This window comes from Branchiostoma belcheri, unplaced genomic scaffold, assembly GCF_001625305.1.
Source record: "Branchiostoma belcheri isolate BF01 breed outbred unplaced genomic scaffold, Haploidv18h27 scaffold9, whole genome shotgun sequence".
NCBI lineage: Eukaryota > Metazoa > Chordata > Leptocardii > Amphioxiformes > Branchiostomatidae > Branchiostoma > Branchiostoma belcheri.
In genome coordinates this window covers 686876-707606 of record NW_017804575.1, presented here as the reverse complement: position 1 = coordinate 707606, position 20731 = coordinate 686876, and the positions used below count along the sequence as shown (strand labels likewise).

At 40.8% G+C, this 20731-nt stretch overlaps 2 protein-coding genes across 2 annotated transcripts in view; one reads left to right on the top strand and one right to left on the bottom strand.

The window, feature by feature from the left end:
- The window catches only part of LOC109487860 (plasminogen-like), a 9245-nt gene extending 4808 nt beyond the window's left edge, over positions 1-4437 (bottom strand). Inside the window, exons 1-3 of the mRNA XM_019791960.1 lie at positions 4373-4437; positions 2286-2503; positions 1125-1283 (exon numbers count right to left, since the gene is read on the bottom strand). Coding sequence (XP_019647519.1) covers positions 1125-1283; positions 2286-2503; positions 4373-4424 — 429 coding nt within the window. The 5' untranslated portion in view covers positions 4425-4437. The remainder of the gene's footprint in view (positions 1-1124; positions 1284-2285; positions 2504-4372) is intronic.
- A 1274-nt stretch (positions 4438-5711) lies between these two features.
- LOC109487577 lies at positions 5712-20330 on the top strand. Its single transcript, XM_019791585.1, has 14 exons — positions 5712-5839; positions 6661-6721; positions 7198-7251; positions 7479-7523; positions 8934-9066; positions 9342-9440; positions 9615-9709; positions 10496-10690; positions 12136-12240; positions 13538-13645; positions 14522-14590; positions 17134-17341; positions 18182-18392; positions 19244-20330. Exons 1-14 carry the CDS (start codon positions 5717-5719, stop codon positions 19424-19426), a joined length of 1689 nt encoding a protein of 562 aa, XP_019647144.1. The 5' UTR covers positions 5712-5716; the 3' UTR covers positions 19427-20330.
- The last annotated feature ends 401 nt before the right edge of the window (positions 20331-20731 follow it).

Here is a 20731-nt window from a genome sequence, read left to right as displayed (position 1 = left end):
CACACGTGGGAAAAATCACTTGTCCACAGCATTTTGGGTCAGATAGCTGAGGAAGACTGAGTGATTCAGTCGAAAATTTCTGGTGAGTCAAATTTTGAGTTGGAGAACAGTTTAAGTTTTTCATAGTGGCATCCACCTGTTGACATCCACAGAAATAGGAGATCTCATGAGGCCCCATTCCCATTAGTATGGGATATCCGGTATAATTGTCCGGATAGATCCGAATTGATTCACTTTGACCCGGCTTCGATCCAGCTCGAAGCCAGAATGAAGCCGGATTAAAGCGAATCAATTCGGGATTAAAGCGAAGCAATCAGGACAATTTTATCCTAGTGGGAATGGGGCCTCAAAGTTCCAGATCTGGGAACGAGTTTTCATGACATTTAAATTCAGCCCATTTCCTGTGTCTGACCTTTTTTTATCTCTAGTTATTTCACAGATAGCGACATGTCGAGTAACATTGTTGTTCCCTGCATTTTTTTCTCTATGAGGAAAACAAATTGCAGTGACATTACCTCCAGAGCAAGCGCCGTTTTCACCTGGACCTGACGACACAAAAAATAAAACAATTTAGATGTGTCTACAAACGTCCAACAACTTTAGATCAACAATTTACAGAACGTATCACATTATGTTTTTTATTTTATTCATCACATGGATTTTTGAGCATTAGATAGGAAGCACTTGTTGTGCTTATGTGAATCCGCTGCTCATAAAACATAATACAAATGTAAACATTAAGATGACATAAAATATAAAATAAACGTAAAATGAAAGTGGCTGGCGCACCAATACCTATAGCGTTAATGTGACTGGTCAAATCTTCCAGTGTGATGAATATAGTTGAACACGATATCAAAGATACGGCAGTTAGTAGGGTATGGGAGGGAGGGGCTACCTGTAAGAAGCAAAGTGCATAATGTGGCGTCATTTGCGTTGAGTGGGTCGGAAGGGAGTATGTTTTCAAGATGAAGGCAACATATGGATAACAACATTTTGGTCCTTTCAGTATTGTAAAATTTGAGTGCAATAGATAGTGATCTGATGTCTCATAACGTATCACATTATTCTTCTGAAAGAACGAATGCCACCCTACCTATTTGGCAGATGAATCTCTTCTGAACGTAACAGAAGTCGTCGTCCCAGCTGAGTCCTACAGCAGCCCACAGCTGCCCACAGTCCTGTCCCTGCCCGCCTCCGTTGTTCGGTTCTCCTGGAGCCCACATGCTGAACCCACAACCACTCAACGGAGTTCCGTCAGACCACGTCCAGACGTTAGGCGTCTGGAGAACCGTAACATGTCTGTCATTAAATGTTTTTTCAGTGATGGTCCTAGTGCAGACCATTGGGGTACACCGGGATATGAGGGAAGTGGAACCCTGCAGGCTCCAGACATGGGTTATGGTCAATATAAGTCTTCTGGGTAATATAAGCACATTTTACTTCTTTCATACTACAAGCCTAGAAGAAAGTCTTTTATATAAGGCCACACCGATTTAATTTTATGGATGACATCCTCTGAAGACCCCCAAACTAGTGCGCGGGGGCGAATAAAAAAAATTCCGACCAAAAATAAAAATGCTACTAAACCACAGGAATATAAAGCTGGTATTGTGAATTTGCGTCAGTACATAGAGACGTATACGACAAGCCGGCACATGCTGGCTTTTTGCGGAATTAATGAATCGGCACTGTATGTATGTACTAAGGTGTTGAGTAGTGGAGCTTCGGTAGCCTGGGTGCCATCCTTCAGAGTCACCACCTCCCTATTGTCGCTAACTACCATGGACTACCCAGGCCTAGAGCCAGGCCAAAGCCTCGGAAGACGTGATTGTTTTGTTTTTTGAGAACAAGCGAAAATCAATGCGCCTAGGCAATGTAGCCTAAGATACAAAACTAATGATAACTAATCTGTAAAATGAAGTCTAGTAGAAAAAAAACATACATATTACAGAAATGTTAGTCATACTCAAGCATGCACTAGTAGATGAAATAATATAGTTCATATAACAACTTTCGTGAATGCATTCAACAAGAACGGGGGGACGATATCAACTTCCAGTGACCTTTGACCTATTACTGATATAACGTATCCGGAATACTTGGTTAATTATTATGAAAAGGGCCAAATGATCTGGCGAAAGTATGAACTTCTTTGTGTTGTTTCTGTTTTGCCTGTTTCATTTCTGTCTATCCGTGTCACTTCTTGTATTTGTTTTTGGTACTATTGTAATAATGATAAAAGATGTTGCCAGATGTTGTTTTCTCATGCATAAAATACATACCCTCTTGTCATTCAATCCGATCCAGTAGTCTCGATACCGATTGGCCTGCCTAACCATGTCAAGGATGAAGTTGTGAAGAGATTGTGTTTTGATGTCAGCAAGATGGCCGCCGTCCGCTTCACACGTCATTTCCGCCTGGTGGTAGGACATGACTTCCGTGAACACCTTGTAGGAGGTGTCGCCTCGCTGGGTGTACCCGGGATGGGCCGAACCGTTCACTGAAAATAAATCAGATTTGTACAAAACTTTATCAAGGGAGGCTAGCTGCCTCCACTCTGCACATCTGTTTTCCCTGCCACCCCGCACATCTGTTTTCCCTGCCACCCTGCACATCTGTTTTCGCGGAAGTTCTGCTGCAGTACCAAGGTCAGCCACCAGGAGGCCCATATTTGACCTTGACCTTTGGCTTTCTAAGACCTACCAGCATACCAAATATCATCACAATCCATAAAGGCGTTATGATGCAGGCATGCTGACTACAATGTGCGGAAACACACACACACACACACACACACACACACACACAGACGCGCCAAAAACAATAGCTCCATTTTTCATGGAGGTAAAAGACACCGTAGAGTTACCGGGAAGCCCACGATGGCCCGGCTACCAGGCTAAATATTGTAACGTGTGGGTGGGTCTTTTGGCTGCTACGAATAGGCTTGAATATTCGTGGTAATTAAACCACATTGGTCTCTCCGTAGTATCCAACAAGACTTCGTCCCTGGTATATACTGTATATCCTTAGATTGCGTGTATTGTGTTTTATGTAATCATCTTATGACATGCTCCGTACGATTTCTATCCGTTACTTGTTCTTATTGACATTTTGTTCTTACCGTGCATTCATTTATTCATTAGAGAGCTGGCTTAGACAATTATTTTTTAAATTTTCTAGCTGTATGTTGCCAACAATGTTTTATTCATCCTATATTTGTTTATTTGTTTATTTAAATTTTTCACAGAGTGAAAGGGAGGGCAAAACAGGTGCGAGGCACCTTTGCTAGTTGCCCTCCCACATACAAAAACAACAAGAATGTACATTACACAGTCAACAATCTATAATACAAGTAGGGCACAAAATATCATATAAACATAATCAAGGTAACAACAATGAATGGAAGAGATAACCATATCGGAACGATATCTAGTGAGGTCTTGAGGCAATACAAGAGCTACATCCACACGAAGTGGTCCAGGTACATGGCAGATCAAGACTGTATTGAGTGTTGAATCTGTTGTAGGCTACTTTTGCCAGTATATATATATATATATATATATAGTATATACTAGTGTTTTTCTTGCTTTTATAAAGTAGTAAACCAATCCATTCTAAAAGAGGATAAGAATTACCAACATTGAGACATTACAAGGCGCACAACTGGCAAAAAATAAAAACAACCAAAAGGAATCGGCTGTAGAGACATTTGATACGAAAAATTCATCATGGTTAAATATGCATGCCGATAAAGTATATCGGTATGCTACAAATGTATACTAGTATTTGACTGGCAAAAACTCAGCTGAAAATACGGATCTCTTATATCAAGACTGCGTATACGGAATATGTTTAAGACACAGAGATCACTGTGGGACGCTGGCCCTAGATCTAGATACCTCGGACGTAAGATAGTTTACTAGTCTGGTATCCAGTCTGATCGTGGTCGGGGCTACAATAGCTCTGTCCCGCCCGCCTCACATAGGTTTCCCGGTGTGTATTTCACGAGAGATTGATTAGCCCTCCACGAAATCCCCAAGCATACTGTCTCTGATTAGCGTAACACTACGTACCGGGACGGCCTGTTGCACTGGGCGGGGGAAGCTATTAGAGCCCCCGAAGGCACAACCTATGCTACCTGAACACCTCCAATACCCCCAATCACGTAAGACTGGATATCAGGTAATAGTTTACTAGTATATGCAAGACGAGAGTTAACAACATCACCAATACAACTTGTTTGGCTAGATTCAGTAGACACTGAGACCAACATATGGTAACGTTTCCACTACACCTACATGTACATCAGACTTCCCGCATATATGATTATCAAGCCAGGCTATTATAAGCAAAAAATTTGTCCTCTTACCTAAGAACAGTCCATGGAGTACTAAGGTGTACACAAGCAGGCGACCCGCCATGTTGAGAACAATCGGCATACACAAGGCAATCAGCGCACGGAAAATAGCCTGGTATCCAGTCTTACGTGATTGGGGGTATTGGAGTGTTCAGGCTGGTTGTGCCTTCGGGGGCTCTAATAGCTTCCCCCGCCCAGTGCAACAGGCCGTCCCGGTAGGAGTGTTACGCTAATAAGAGACAGTATGCTTGGGGATTTGGTTTCCCCCAACACTAATCAAAATTATCAATCTCTCGTGAAATACACACCGGAAAACCTAGAGCTCTTTCGGCCCCGGCCACGAATCAGACTGGATACCAGGCTACACGGAAAATTGAATCAATAATGTAGTGTATAGATATATATGGTGTCGCGGCATATCGTTTGTCCCTCTCACGCCATATTACATGTGCCCAGACGTTTAATCCGACCTCAGGTTTCCTTGGAGCTACTTACATAAAACATATCATTGACGTGTTGGATTGGCATGACAACGTCGTGTAGCGGGTACGGTTACCTTTCAAATGGTTGTAGCTGCTAAAGATTTCACCAATACTTTTGAGTTTATTTGTTTGTTTATTTGTTTATTTCGAATTTACCATCAGATATACAAGTGGAAGGGAGGACAAAACAGGTGCATTGACACCTTTACAAGTTGTCCTCCCAAACACAACATACAGAATATAAAAGCAGATTACATTATTAAATTATTAAATACAAAACAAATTGCAATAATGAACATCATTAACATCAAATATTGTACATCAACATCAAGTATAATACATTAAACATCTCACATGTACAACTCAAATATATCTTCTTTTTTTTTTTAAATTTTAGCGTAACTGCATGTATAGTAATTGCGTTGCCGTTTTAGTAGGTCATTCCCACAGCAATTATACAGTATGTTCCACGGGGCATGTTGAACAAATCAAGGAGTTTTTAAAAACGTATGTAGTCTAGCTAATGCGTGTAGTGCGTGCCTTGAATTCCAAAGCAGGATAATGAAACGGGAATCTTTCACACCATAATTATTGTTCTTTCCCCCAATAAAGAAACGTTGACTCCAAGGGAAAACATATTTCACAAATCGTTGACCTAGAAAAATATCCGAACAACTCAATGAAACGGTTAGCCTGGGTTCCATCCTGGTTAGTTTACGTCCGCTCCTACAGTCGCTACCACCAACGGACGTAAACTACTAGTAACCAGGATGGAACCCAGGCTATGAAACGGTCTCTCTCGGTCTCTGAAACGGCCGCTCATTTGCGCCACCTAGCGACATGCATCGTCCTAACACATTCCTAGTGTAGCAAGATGGCGTCCAGCTCACTGGAACACGGCGGCGATGGTCCGGTAGAGGGGCTGCCTGGCGGGACCGGAGTGCTCCCAGGCGGGCCAGGGGTGGGCGTTACAACTCCGGGAGGGAAGCAGCTAACGGTAGGGAATGTATCAACGATATTGTGCAAGAAATAAAGGGACTGTAGTAGGTCAAAGTCTAGAGTGGGGAGGGGGGTGTCAAGGACACCCACCGTCCTTGTGGTCTATCTTTAAGCAGATGTGTGGCAAAGTTATGGTACTTTTTTATTCGCCTTTTCGCTCATATTGTGGGGACCTTTATGTAGCGTTTCATAACTTTTGACCTGATTGATTTCACATGACAGTTGTGGCACAGCACAGTTGAGTACAGGGTAGTAGTCATATGCCAACCACACATCTGCTTGAGATGAGATACATAACCACCTCTTGCACAACGTTAAAGCGATATTATGTAAGATTTTCACTATTTCAAACATCGTTACTTTACACATTTTCTTGCACTATAAGCCTACCTGGGTTCATAATGACATTTGGGGAGTAAAAGATTAACGTTGTTGCACCGCAGAAACATGTTGGAAGCTGCTAACTCCAACCGCTGTTTGTTTACATTCTTTTTAGGAGCCTCCTCATAAAACAGTGGGCCTGGCGCAACTTTTTCTCGTGCTGCGCTGAGTTGTGAAAAAAGAAAAGCGAAATAGCGACGCTAATATGTTAAAAGCTATTTGATATGACAATCTAGATGAGAAAATATAAATTATATTGACAGTTTTGGCACAAAAAAAATCTTACATAATATCGCTTCAACCTCCTTGACAACACTATATAAAGAAGGCACATAATGGATGGTCTAATGATGAAGGGTCATTGGTTGGCACAAAATTACATGTACTTGTACATATTTGTATTACTTCATATGTATTTACCTCTATCATAATTCATAGGTTACACCAGAGGAAATGCAGATCTTCCAACAGTGTCGAAGAGAGAGCTTCTTTTACAGATGTGAGTTTTCCTGGTGTCAGGACTGGTTTTGTCTGAACGTGGCAACTCATCCGGCGTGATATTGTCATAGCCATTAAGGCCACACCAATTTAATTTGTTGTTTCTCAGATTTTTTCAGAAAAAATATGAAGCGACAGGGCGAACTTTTTTGAACCAGGTTGCCCAGTACTAGTAGGCAACCTATGGCAAAAATTAGGTTGCCCATCAGAATTTTAGGTTGCCCCAACTATAAGTTACGACTTTCCTCAAATTAAGTAAGACATAAGCCTTTGACAATATGTCTAACAGCCTTTAGTTAACTGATACTAGTAATAGCCATTAATACCTACATTTTGTAAAATTAAAAAGCATTTGCCGGATACAGTGGTGCAAGCCAAGTGGGCATGATTTTTTTGTGTGTGTGGGGGGGGGGGGGATTCTTAAAATTCAGGTAGCACACTGGGCTAACCATATAACCAATACCTCGTATATTTCAGGCCTGCCCCTAGCTGGGGTTTTTGGACTTGCCACCAACAGATTACTTGCTGCAGGTATACATTTGTCTAGTTGATTATATTTTGCCCAATTAACATTTGTGTTTTTCCCTTTACAACATTGTATGATGTAATATTATTATTACTGGTACTTTATTAATTGTTAGTGCTCTGTTCGAAGGTAGTCTATATTCGTATATCATTTTTTTTGTATTTATATTTATTGACCTGACAAGTTGAACTGAATCATCTATTAAATTCTTTTGTTGTTTCAACAATATCAGGGTTTCTGAAGACTGGGAGATTTGGAACAGGCCCTAAGTACATGCGTAAGTTAGAGACACTCTGTGCTTTTTAGAATCACTCAGTCAGAAATAAAACATACGTACCATTATGAATTAAATGTCTTTTACAGCAATATCTCTACTATGTACACTCAATAGAATTGTAAATTTTCCTACCTGAGTGTCCTCTTGAATAGTGATGCATACCGGTTCACTGGACTTGGATCCGGACTTGAAAGAATGTTTAGGTTCAAGTCCAAAAAAACCTAAAAGTCAAGAACCGAGTCCGGACTTATTACCATAAAAGACCATTTCACATACCCCTTTTTTTTCAAACCACCTAAAACCTTCCGTAGATTGTAAAATCTTTGCTGCAAAACGAAGAAAACATTGCCATCGGGCATCGTCAAGTATCGGCCTCCATGTTATGTGGCCAAAGTTTCACCCAGACAACATTGCAAGGTTGCCAACATGCAATTTTGTATATGCCATGGGTTTAGGTCCGGACTTGTAAGTCCGGACCTGAACCTAAACCTCTGGACTTGAATCCGGACCTGAACCTAAAATTGGGTTTAGGTACGCATCACTACTCTTGAATTATCAGAAACTAGAAAGGTAATATTTGCAAAGCAAATGCATAATGTTTACCTTCGCATATGGTTTGCTCTTCTTACTCAAATACATGACATTGTACATTCATATACATATGGTCAGACAGGAGTCTACATCCCTCCTATAAAATTGCAACATTATGTAACCCAACACCAGTTACCATGGTGACAAACATCAACAAATCAGGCCATTGACCAGGTCAGAGGTTAGTGTTTGGAACAGAAGAAGAAATGTATTAAAAACAATATGTTTTCCTTCGGTAAACATAATAAAAGTCCATACGTATAGAATACAACACGGGGTATTCCGTATCGCCCGAGGTATCGGCCTGATCGCGGGAGGGTCGGGACCGAGGGCGATGCGGAATACACCGTGTTGTATTTTATTTATATCATACCCACCCAAGAAAACGCGCCTTTCAATGCAAGATGAGCCAAAAGTTGGTGCCCCTAAACCCTCAAATGCAACAACATCAGTTCCAACGTCCGGATTCTGTATTCGAATTTTCGAAAGGGGCACACGCGGTTAGGGCGAAACGCGTTCGAATCGTTTTATGGAAGCCATGGAAGCGTTCGATAACGGGTTCCGGACCGGGCCGTACTGTAACGTACGGCCCGGTCCGGAACCCGTTATCGAACGTTATGATATAAATGTGCGTATATAATGTAATTACTGCCGTCTATTACGATATACATGTACTAATAATAGTAATGAACAGCTTGGTTCAATAGATCATTGTATACTTAGCTAGAGCCTGACATATGTCATATTTAGATACTACGTACCAGTAGTCAAAACGTATTGCTGTCTACATGTATAATATGGTCCGTCTCTGTATTACAGTTGCAGCAATAGCAGGCTGGGTGCTGGGGAAGTGGTCCTACATGAAAACCTGTGAAAACAAATTTCTCTTACTGGAGAATTCTAACATTGGAGACTTGATTAGAAAGAGAAGAGGAATGGTGCCCATTGGTGGGTAAGTACAATGTACAAATTGAATGTACATAAAATACAATGTAAAAATTCTCCAAAATATATTAATACATATTAAGCAATTAATAGAGAATATAAACACTGCAATTTTCTGGCAAAACATTATAAATGGAGGAAGATACTTGAAGATCTCCTGTTGTCTCTTTTTCATCTTATTCCGCTCATCTGTTGCATAGAATGGTAATTTGCTCAAGCTTATTTCAAATTTGATTGTCATTAAAATGAAAATGTGTCTGTCATTAATTAAATGTTTTTCAGTGATGGTCCTAGTGCAGACCATTGGGGTACACCAGGGCATGAGGGGAGTGGAACCCTGCAGGCTCCAGACATGGGTTATGGTCAATTTAAGTCTCCTGGGTTAGCATATGTTACTTCTTTCATACTACAAGCCTAGAATAAATTTTTATATAATTGTCAGTATGAATTTAAATCTCAGGTATTTGCCATCATAGTACTGTAGTTCCTTTTTTTGTGACTCTTCGAATTCCTTTCTAGTCAGTTGTAATATAGATTTGACCTCTTCTTGTTCAGTCAATCTTCAGAGTATGGCAGTTACTCATCATTTGGGCAGGACTCCCCTGGGGCTTTCAGGGACACTGAAGAGGACTTATCAGGACCTGTAGAAGGTATAACTGTAAACCCATACAGAGCTCCATATGTCTGTACTGGATGCATGTGGACTTTGGTGCATCCAAAATTGGAGCTCTGCACCATTTTTGACTCGGTGCACCTAAACATTTGTGCAGGGTTACGTACAGAAAATGTGCCGTTTTAGACAAGTATTCTTCATATTCTTGACATTTATTACATGGTTATCAAAACGTGATTAAACTTTTGTTCTATCACTTGTTTAAAAGATGACTTGCTATAGGAGTCCCTACTCATGTTCAGTAGTAGCTATAGGCATTTAGTTGGTCTCGTAAGATCATGAAGATACTTCTACACCATGTACTTATTCTTTGTTTTATGCTTAGAGCATGTACAGTATGCAGTAATTTTCTATGGTTTAGGCCACACCAATTTAATTTCTTTGTTAACGGATTCGCCCGCTTCATTTTTTCTGATTTGCAAATAAAAATAAAAATTCAGAATCAACTGTAAAATGCTAATATTTTGCCCCGAACAGTTGAAAACAGTCCTTTCTTCCTAGTTGTTACAGTTATTCCATCTTTCAATGCAATGGTATCATCAAAATTCATTGTTTAAATTTCAAACCAGCCTGGTGTGTTGACTTCATGGCTCCTATCGTACTATTTTGGGCCATGATAGGATGCCTAGGCCTGTTTTTTTATTTTTTTTGCCCGCCCGCTCCATTATTTTTCTACAAAAATCCGTTAACCAAGAAATTGAATTGGTGTGGCCTAAGTGATGTACATGCATGTTGAGTCTGCAATGATGTCTTTACTTGACAGCCTTTGGCCCAATGTCTGTCCCTGAGGATGAACAGTCCAAGAAGTACATGACGTACGAAGAGTTACGGAAGCGGAATCGAGACTCCTCACCGCCGCCGGTGTCTACACCACCTCAGCCGTCATTTCAGCCGGCCTACAGGATTGGTCGGGACGGCAACAGGGAGAGTATTGAAGAAAGGTCGTCAGACGCTCAGTGTAAGTTCACGTGCTTGTGCCACCAGTGTCAGTAAAATACGATTCCTGATGATTTCTGACGATTCCTAACGATTCCTAACGATTCCTGATGATTCCTAATGATTTCTGATGATTCCTGATGATTCCAGCTGTTGCTGGTATTGTGTCCCACACTTATACAAATACAGGATAGACAATACTCATTTTCACTTGAGTTAAGTGGGGGAAGTCGTGTTAAGTGCCTAATTATAAGAGCACAAGATCGGTGGCATGTCAGGACTTGAACCCGAGACCTCTTGGTTCCGATTCGAGCACTCTGCTGTTGCACCGTGTGACCCCACTGGTAAAAGCAGACAAATTCCCAATATAACAATTTTTTGTTGATTTCTTTTACTCTTGTTTTACAGGGAAGAAGAATCAGTATGGAGATCTCTACAGAGATTGACAACAACAGATTATGTAGAACAGTTCTGTAGAATGGAAGGGTGGCACTGACTACTTGTACTTTAGTTTAGATATATGCAGACAATATACATTATACACCTAAGAATGGTTGAGAGGAATCCTGGAATGTTTCATAATGTTTTTGAATTTGAAATTGCTAGATTAAGTCTACAAATTTTGCATACATGTACTTGCATACTTGCTTATCAATTTTCCCAATTCTTTTCATAGACAAACAAACTTCATCAGAAATAATCTGGATATCTGTTTCAAACTTTTTAAAAGCAGCAAGAACAACTTTCATTTGTAAAAAAAGATGAAAATTATAAATGACAATATTGAAGCAGCTGTACTGATGTATGTAATTTCATGCAGAAGTTATTGTCAAATTATAAATTGTGATGATACCAGGAAGACAGTTGATGTACATGTAATTTTTCCTCATCTGTTAGAATCAAAAGAAAAGCTGTTCACGTTACTACTGAAAATTGTTGGGCATTTGTCTTACCATAGACTACATCTGTGTTAAAGATGAGAGGAAGAACAGTACCTACAGTACATGTAACGGTCATATGAAAATATTAAAAAAATACATTTTGTATCTCAATGTCAGTGTCATTTTTCCACAGTAGCCCGCTGAATTACTTTTGCTTCAGTAAAAAAAAATGTGTTGTAGCATGATAGTAACAGGAAGACTTGCAGTGCTATTTACAACATGAAGCCCAACCTGGACAAAACTTCACCACGAACCATTGCCTTTACGGTAAGAAATGCTAGGTGTCGCTTTTGATCCATGATATTGCAGTCAAGCAGCTAGCGCCCACCCCGTCTGAAAATAGGGAAGGCGAGAATCATGAATAAGCGAAAATGGAGGCAAAGTGTGCATATTTTAGGACATAAAACTAGCAGTTTTTTCAATACCTCTTTGCAATATTCATGTTGATAATATAAGCATAAGTTGTTCCTGTAATTGTCCTCGAGAGCAGATATGTGATACTTATGCACCCCTTGTTAACTAATGGTAGAGCCCAAAGCTTTCAAAATGGCGCTCGCCATGATCCAAACTTATCTTGTGGGAGTTCAAGCGACGGTTTCCCAGCTAATACAGGGCCACCGATGTCTGAAAGGTTGTTATGGTATATTTCTATATTACTGGCAAGTTTATGGAACGAATAATGTATGCATGACCCACATACGAACCATGTTTTGACATGATAAATTGTAAGGGTGGGAGGGGGGCAAAATTTGTGTCGACATGATACTAAGTATATTTACGAGACTTTTTGGAATACTGGGAAGAAGAAATCCGTATTGTATGCAGACTTATTTTCTTAACACCACGAAATTCTTCAAGCCGATCCTTGTCTAATGGTTAGGCCATATGTTTGACCGAAGTGTGCACTTCCGGGTTGCGAAATTCGCAACCCGGAAGTGCACACTTCGGTCAAACATATTATAATATGTAATTATTACAGTCAAACCTGTCCAAGCCGGCCACCCAGGGGACCGAAGAAAAGTGGTCACCTTGGACAAGTGGTCTTATTTAAGAGGGTAACCTCACAACATGACTGAGACATAAGTATACATGGTTTCCAAGTTGAGATGTTGTAATGTCAAATGCTGTAATATATAGTACTAGTAGTATTACTAGTATCTTCAGTTCTCTGATGAATGTATGTGGGGAGGGTGACACATGGAACAATTTACGTGGAACAAAAGCATCATCCAGCAGTCAAGGCAAACTGGCCGGTTTGTCCATGTTTTCTCATTAGTTATCATCAATAATCAACATGATCAAAAATGATGTGGTCACCATTGGACAGGTATTGGGCCTTGACCGGACTCAACTCAGGGCGGTCACGTTGGCCAGGTGGTCACCTTGGACAGGTTGCTTAATGCTTGTGTCAATGGGGAAAATTTTTGGGAGCGAGGAAAATCAGTCACCATGGACAGGTGGTCTGCTTGAAGAGGTGGTCACCTTGACAGGTTTGACTGTACATGTAGCATTTTCTTCAAGTAACGATGACTATAGCTACTATAGTAGTTGATGTAACATCCATGTCCATAATATCATCAGGGTCCATAATATCGCCACCTTCAGAAAAAGTGTGCTTAAAGATATTTTTACTGCAACATACCCTAGGTATGTACATTTGAGGTATGCAGGAGTGCATACCAAAAGTATGTTGCAGTAAAAATATCTTAAACTTAAAGCACACTATTTCTCAAGGTGGCGATATTATGGACCCTGGTGATATTATGGACACGGATGTTATTGTTTGATTCGTATACATATCATTGCTTTTCAATTCACTGTTGCCATTATATCTAAAATTTTACATTACATGTAATTGAAAGAAATGTCACATAACTATAAGCGTTGGACACACTAGCGCTGGTGTAATTTCTTTTATTTCATTTTAGATCCAACAAGACAAGACGGGAAGGTTGCCATAGTAACAGGTGGAGCAAAGGGAATAGGACTGGAAGTGACTAAAGGACTGGCACAACTTGGCGTCCATGTCATCATAGGTAATGTTTATGTTTTGCATAATAATTTTTGTATGCAGAATTTACTGCTGATGACCAACTATATGTATTAATCATGTTTTTTTTTTATTGGTCAAACATTACCCCTGCAATCGCAGCCCTTTATAGTGCCAAATTGATGCAGGGTTTACAATCAGTTTACAATCATATAAGAATCGATCAATAATCACAAAGAATCACATTATAAATACACATGATATAACATATTTGCTCCACACACTTTTTTTGTGGAACTGTCGCAAGGGTCTGTGCGGCTGACATTAGGCACCACAAGGTGACCTCAATACGACTTTCCCCAACCAAAGTTAGGTACCCATTCACACCTGGGTGGAGTGGGGAAAGTCGTGTAAAGTGCCTTTCCCAAGGACACAATGTCAGGCACATGTACAACTCGGGACCAAACCTGGGTCTCACTGCTTCATAATTGAACGCTCTAACCACTACGCCACCTGACACCACTAAAGAATAAAGTGGCTGTATTCTGCATCTGCAGTCATAGGAAACATCCAGTAGCTGCATTAAGTCTTTCTTCATTTCCTTCCACTGTGTCTTCTGTCTTGCGAGCTCCCTTACTTAGCTCTTGGACTCGGAGTTTCTTTTCTGTTGTGGGAGGGTCTAGCCCTCAGTGCTTCATGTCTCCCTTCAGCATGCTGAGCAGATTGATGCAGACTGTCCTCCTTCGCAAGCCTTGAATCTGCTGGTGCCTAGGTATTAGAATTCCAGGGCTTTTTTGTACAGGTGTGTTATTAAACAACATCAGATGAAAGCCAAACTAAGGCAATTGTTCATATGTATAGTGTATCTATAGCTGTCAATCATAATCTAATGATATTGATGTATCCTGCGACCTATTGGCAGGTGGGCGGAGCCAAGATGAAGCAAACACAGCCATAGAAACTATCAAGGGGTCCTGTCCACAAGCCAAAGGTCAGCATATATCAATTATGTTTGTAGATAAATAAATAAATAAATGTTTACCTTTACAGAAGGAAAACATATTGTTTTTACGCTGTTTCTTCTTCCTCTTCTTCTTCAAACAAATAAGGTCAATGACCTGAGCCAGATGTCTGTCAGCATGGTAACTAGTGTTGGGTTACATCATGTTGCAATCTTATAGCAGGAGGGATTTAGACTCCTGTCACCATATACATGTATGTATGAATGTGTTTGAGCAAGAATTAACAGACCATAAGCAATGGTAAACATTATGCATTTGCTATGCAAATGTTACCTTTCTAGTTCAATATTTCAAAGCCTTTGTTGCATTTTTTAAAACAATCACTTTCACAAGATTTCCAAAAGTAAATGGTGAATGTTTTGTACCTACAGTTGAGTTTGTTCGGTTGGACCTGGCGTCTATGAAGTCCATCCATGAGTTTGTAGATAACTTCAAGTCCAAGCACCTGCCATTACATCTGCTAATCAACAATGGTATGCATCACTATAAATATTTCGCCCAAGTAGTAAAGATCATGATTTGTATCTAGGGAAGATGTATTCTCTATGGGGGCCCCCAAGGCCTTTTCCGTAGAGCGTAATCGGCCGTTTTAATTCTACGTAGAGCGTAGACGGACCCTCTAATTCAACGTAGAGCGTAATTGGTGCATTTGGCGTAGAGCGTAATTTGCCGTTTTAATTCTACGTAATGCGTTGTAGCTATCGGGAATTAACCGTAAAGCGTAATCGATTAATTGTGCGTAGAGCGTAATCCAAGCCGCAAACGGGAACTCAAGGCCTCGCAAGTGCCGGGTTGTCGCGGCGCTCGAGGTCTTTCTTGCTCTACCCCCCTTGTATACAATCGACCAATCCACTAGACTTGTTCCCAGAGCCATACACAAGAACAAGGCAACACATGGGAATGATCCCACAGTGTGCTGGGTACGAGATTGACCTTACCATCGGTGACGTACACTAGGACCATTGGCCAAACGCCACAGATGGCCACAGATGAAGAGGGTAGAAGGCCTTAAAACCACATGACTTGTAAGGCCCAATAGGGGCCCTCAAGACATTTCTTAGCGGGAACATCATTGCTGATCAACGGCCAGTGTAATGGAGGACACTCCCGAAAAGAGCAATGTCATCCCCGTCATTGTGCGGGTGATGGGTAATAACGCGGGACCGTCAGTAAACGGCAGCTGAGTCGTTTTGACAAATTACGCAGTATTGTTTGCGGCCTTTTCTACCTTCGGACGACAACCCCACAAGGCTGAAAGGTCCACTTTTTGGTCCACTTTTTATCTAAAGGTCCAAGACTTTTCTTTAAAAGACGGACTGATTCGTGTCACCAGCAAGGCTGGAATCCGTCGTAGGAAAACGGCTCACTTTGTCATTGAAAAAGTTATCTCTGATTTTTTCTTTGAAACCCTCTAAAAACGCAGGAAATGCCATTTCAGAAGGTTCATTTTTCAAAATTTCCCGGGGGAGCATGCCCCGGACCCCCCTACGAACCTCGCGCCTACGGCGCTCGTTAGTCCCCCCCCCCTTCAAAATCCTGGCTACGGCCATGTTACCTCCATTCACGGATCGCCCTCCGATCTTCGGGTGATCGACTCGCGGTCAAGTTGGTACCTGCGGTAATACTGAATACCCCGTTTTGTATTCTATACTTTCAATCACGGTATAAGGAAGTGACCGCCGGTTACTACTTTTTATTCAAGTTATGTCACCTCTACATGTAATAAATCAAAAGGTTTTCACGCAAACATGCAGTTGCTAGGTGATTGAGTTCTGCATAGTGCGTTCGGAATATTTCGAATTTAGCGTAGAGCGTAGAGAGGCGTCCGGAATTTAGCGTAATACGTAGCCGGCTCTCAAAATTTAGCGTAGAGCGTTGTCGGGACCCCCCCTTGGAGGCCCCCCTCTATGATTGTGTAAAATATGGGTTTACGGAAAAACTCGGGTGCTTGCCAGCCAGGCTACCTGGCCTGTCACTCTGCAAGGGACACACGAGATCTGTTTACCTGTTACTGCTACTGTTGATTGCCCTTAGCTGATTAAAACTTCAAACAAACATTAAAACTTCTAACGAATATCTAGATTACTTTATTTAAATTTTCCGTGGGTAAGGGGTAACGTTTATAATACCCTCAGTATGTACCAGTGTAATGGGTGTACTTTCCATGCATTTCGCTAGATTGCGCAGCTGCTTGGATGTCTTATCTTTCGTGAGGATATGAATGGGGGGATCCGAGTAGCCTGACGTGCTAGCCAGGCCAGGTGGACAGGCCAGGTAGCCTGGCCTGGCAGGCACCCAGGTTTTTCCAAGACCCTGTAACATACAGTATACAAATTATGTCATTGACATACAAATGAATTTTTGTTCAGCTGTTAGCTTTTCTATTAATTTTTGTACTGTGTTTTTATTTCAACCTGATTCTTTATCTAGAAAATGTCTAGAAAATAGAAAAGTACATGTATCAAAATATAATTTTATCGATGTACGTGTACATATCTTTGTCTACCTACAGCTGGAGTGATGTTGACCCCTTACAGTCTAACAGAGGATGGATTTGAGACACACTTTGGAATCAACCACCTCGGTCACTTCCTACTGACCAACCTGTTACTGGACGTCCTGAGGTCCAGTGGAAAACCTGAGCGCTGGTCACGAGTAGTGTTTGTATCTTCGGCCGTACATTCCATTGGAGATATTGACTTTGCTGACTTAAACAGCAGGTAATAGTTACTATCATGAAAGTTCATCTGTGTTGGTAGTTACATGTTTAAAGTTAAAACTTTTGATCCAACACAAAAATTCTCTCACCTATAGAGCTTTCGACCAGTCACTCTGGTCTTCCTCAGTAGACTGACCCAGTGAAGCTTGTCACGTGGCTTCTTTGAAGTGTGACATCAACACTGGGTCAAAGGTATCTGGTAGACGATGGTCACCCTACATTGAACCGCGGCGGGGGTCGACATCGTCTACCAGATACCTTTGACCCAGTGTTGACGTCAGACACTTCAAAGAAGCCACGTGACAAGCTTAACTGGGTCAGTCTACTGAGGAAGACCAGAGTGACTGGTCGAAAGCTCTATAGGTGAGAGAATTTTTGTGTTGGATCAAAAAGTTTTAACTTTAAACAGGTAATAGTTACTTGTTTGATTTTTTTTTACTTGATATGGTTAGATGTGCTCTGTCTGCTGCAAAATCATGTAGTATAACACTAAGGGACACATTTTTGTCCATGCAGTTCTTTGGTGTGCATGCATTGACTACACATGCTTTTTTTTCATATCATTGTTAGTTTGAGACTACATGTACTAGGATATACTATAGTTGTAATGTCGGTATCTCCATCCTCTTAAATAAGTAATTTAGTCTGTCTTCAATGTAATTTCTTTGGTGTGCATGCATTGACTACACATGCTTTTTTTTGCATATCATTGTTAGTTTGAGACTACATGTACTAGGATATACTATGTTGGTATCTCCATCCTCTTAAATAAGTAATTTAGTCTGTCTTCAATGTAATTTCCACTTGGACATATCTTTTGACATTGATCTTTCATTTGCAGCAAACACTACTCCCCACATGCAAGATATGCTCAGAGTAAGCTTGCCAATGTCCTCACCACTTACGAACTTCAGAGAAGGCTATTGGCCGACCAAAGTCATGTGACTGTCAATGCCCTTCACCCTGGAGTTGTGAACTCTGACCTCTACCAGCATGTCCTGTGGCCTTTGAGAATGGTACAAAGCATCATGGGATGGATCGGTTTGACAAAGGTACAAGATCTCAGGCCGGAGTTTCTTTTACGATTTTTGTATGCGACGGACACTCTCAGGCTAAAGGGCTACAATTCTGCAAAGAAAAGTAGGCCGGAAAATCTGACATTATGTCAGTGAACAGCTGTTTTCAGCCGGCTTCCAATAATAGTTTGGGTATTGTCTGCTGCCTCTTTTAATTGGGATAAAAACTGTAGTAAGAATACTAAAATGTAAATGTTAGACAAAAAAAATATAATTTTTTACACTTTTCTTCATTGGAGCTGCCTGGAAAAAACAAATTTTCCCAGGGTAACGGCTTCTATGCTGAAATAGCTTACTACTTCGTGTTTCTGAAAAAAAAAATAGGTTGTTGCAAAAAGTTTTTTGCAATCGCTATTTGGGTCATCGGGTGACAAACCACATCACCCTTGCTCGTGAACTATACCAAAAACACTTTGCTGGCTGACCAACTTGACCACGGTGAAAAACACTACAAGACAACACTACAAGTTTTTTTGATCAATTCCAAAAAACTATTTGTAAATTAACAATGATTGCTGAGCAGTGGGGAGGCAAACCTAGCGTGACAACTAGCCTGTGAAACCCAAGCTTCGGGGGGCTCCCTACATAGTCCGCCACCCAAGATGGCGGACTACTAGGAAGCCGGCGAAAAGCGAGGTTCAGTCAGGCTAGCGTGACAACCACACAGATCCGACAATTTATTACACACTACTTGGATTTAAACTCTAGAACCTTAAGACTGAATCTCTTGTTTACAGTAGAGTCTAGACATATAGTAGACGTTTATTTTTTTTCTCAATATCTTTTTTTTTCACATTTGTACTACAAACACTTTCTATCTTTTCCAGACTCCTGCACAAGGTGCAGACACCATCCTGTATGCTGCCATGTCTCCTGACCTGGAGGGCATAGGAGGTCGTTACCTTGATAACTGTCAGGAGGTCCCATCCAGCGACCAATCATACGACAGAGACTTACAGAGGAGACTCTGGGAGGAGAGTTGTAGAGTTGTACATTTGGAAAACCTGTAAATATAAGCAGTGAATGATAATTAAGTCTATAATAAAATCTACATAGGCCAAAGCAACTAAATTTTATGGATGATATCCTTCGCAGACTCCAAATCTAAAGCGATAGGGTAAAAAAAAAAGATTCCTACATTTTCAAATTTTGACATTATAAACCTTGTTAAGTAACGCAAGTCGCAATCCGGTGAAACCGGTTCAAAACTACCTCCCGAGGTGGTTTGGGATCGAGGCGCTTTCAATGCCATTTGGAACGTTCAGATGGAGCCACTTAAATGTGGCTTGGTTGGAATCTGGATCGAAAGTGGTTGCAGCATCCCCGTGTGTATGGGGCCAAAAAGTGGGATACATGTACTAATAATATGTACATGTATATTGTATGCGGAAAAGCAAGCTGACGCTATAATTATAAACTCATCAGTCCCACAAACTTAGGATGAAGGCTGACTCTTTCCATTGTTTCCCTTTTTAAGCTTGACATATTCCCATCTGGACACTATATAATATTTAGTGCAGCACATTTAGCAGTATAACACAAGAAAACACTTAGAGGCCTGGCTTTTATTCAGAGCATGGTGCATTGGAAAATATATTATTTAGCGTACATGTAACTTTATTAAGGATTAATTTGGTCAAAAGTCTAATGTATGTCGCGGTGCCTAATATCAGCATTTGCTACCAGTGGGTAACCCATTGTAATGCAATGTCAAAATTCCAATAAAATACAACTTACAGATATTATTAATAATTACTTGTAACTGTTACATCTCAAAATGTCAGACCTGTAATACACCCAGATACCCTGTGATACTCAGTGAGATGTCGAGTAAGAAACTACTCAGTAGACTTAATAGTTTTCTACTAATCTCCAAGCACATGCCCGTAGCCAGGGGGGGTTTGGAAGAACCCTCCCACAAGGCTCTAAGGTCCACTTTTTGGTCCACTTTTGTGTAAAGGTCCACTTTTTATGTAAAGGTCCACTTTTTGGTCCACTTTTTATGTAAAGGTCCAAGATTTTTCTTGAAAAGATGGACTGGAATCGTAGAAAAACTGCTCCCTTTACCATTGAATAAAAATTTATCTCTGATTTTTTCTTGGAAATCCTCTCAAAAATGCACGAAATGCCATTTTAGAAGGTTCATTTTTCAAAATTTTCTGGGGGAGCATGCCCCCGGACCCCCTTAGGATCCTCGCAGTGGGAAGAACCCCCCCCATTCAAAATTCTGGCTGCGGGCATGAAGCAGATGTTTGGGTGGCTGCAAAATACAGTATCAAATTGGCCAGACAGTATCCATTGGTCAGGCTTTTGGG

Bases quoted from the DNA above. Each gene is read 5' to 3' on its own strand.
- LOC109487577 (XM_019791585.1), top strand. From the start codon at position 5,717: ATGGCGTCCAGCTCACTGGAACACGGCGGCGATGGTCCGGTAGAGGGG. The intron at 5,840-6,660 runs GTAGGGAATGTA...CATAATTCATAG, and splicing joins CGGGAGGGAAGCAGCTAACG to GTTACACCAGAGGAAATGCA. The intron at 14,591-17,133 runs GTCAGCATATAT...GTCTACCTACAG, and splicing joins GTCCTGTCCACAAGCCAAAG to CTGGAGTGATGTTGACCCCT.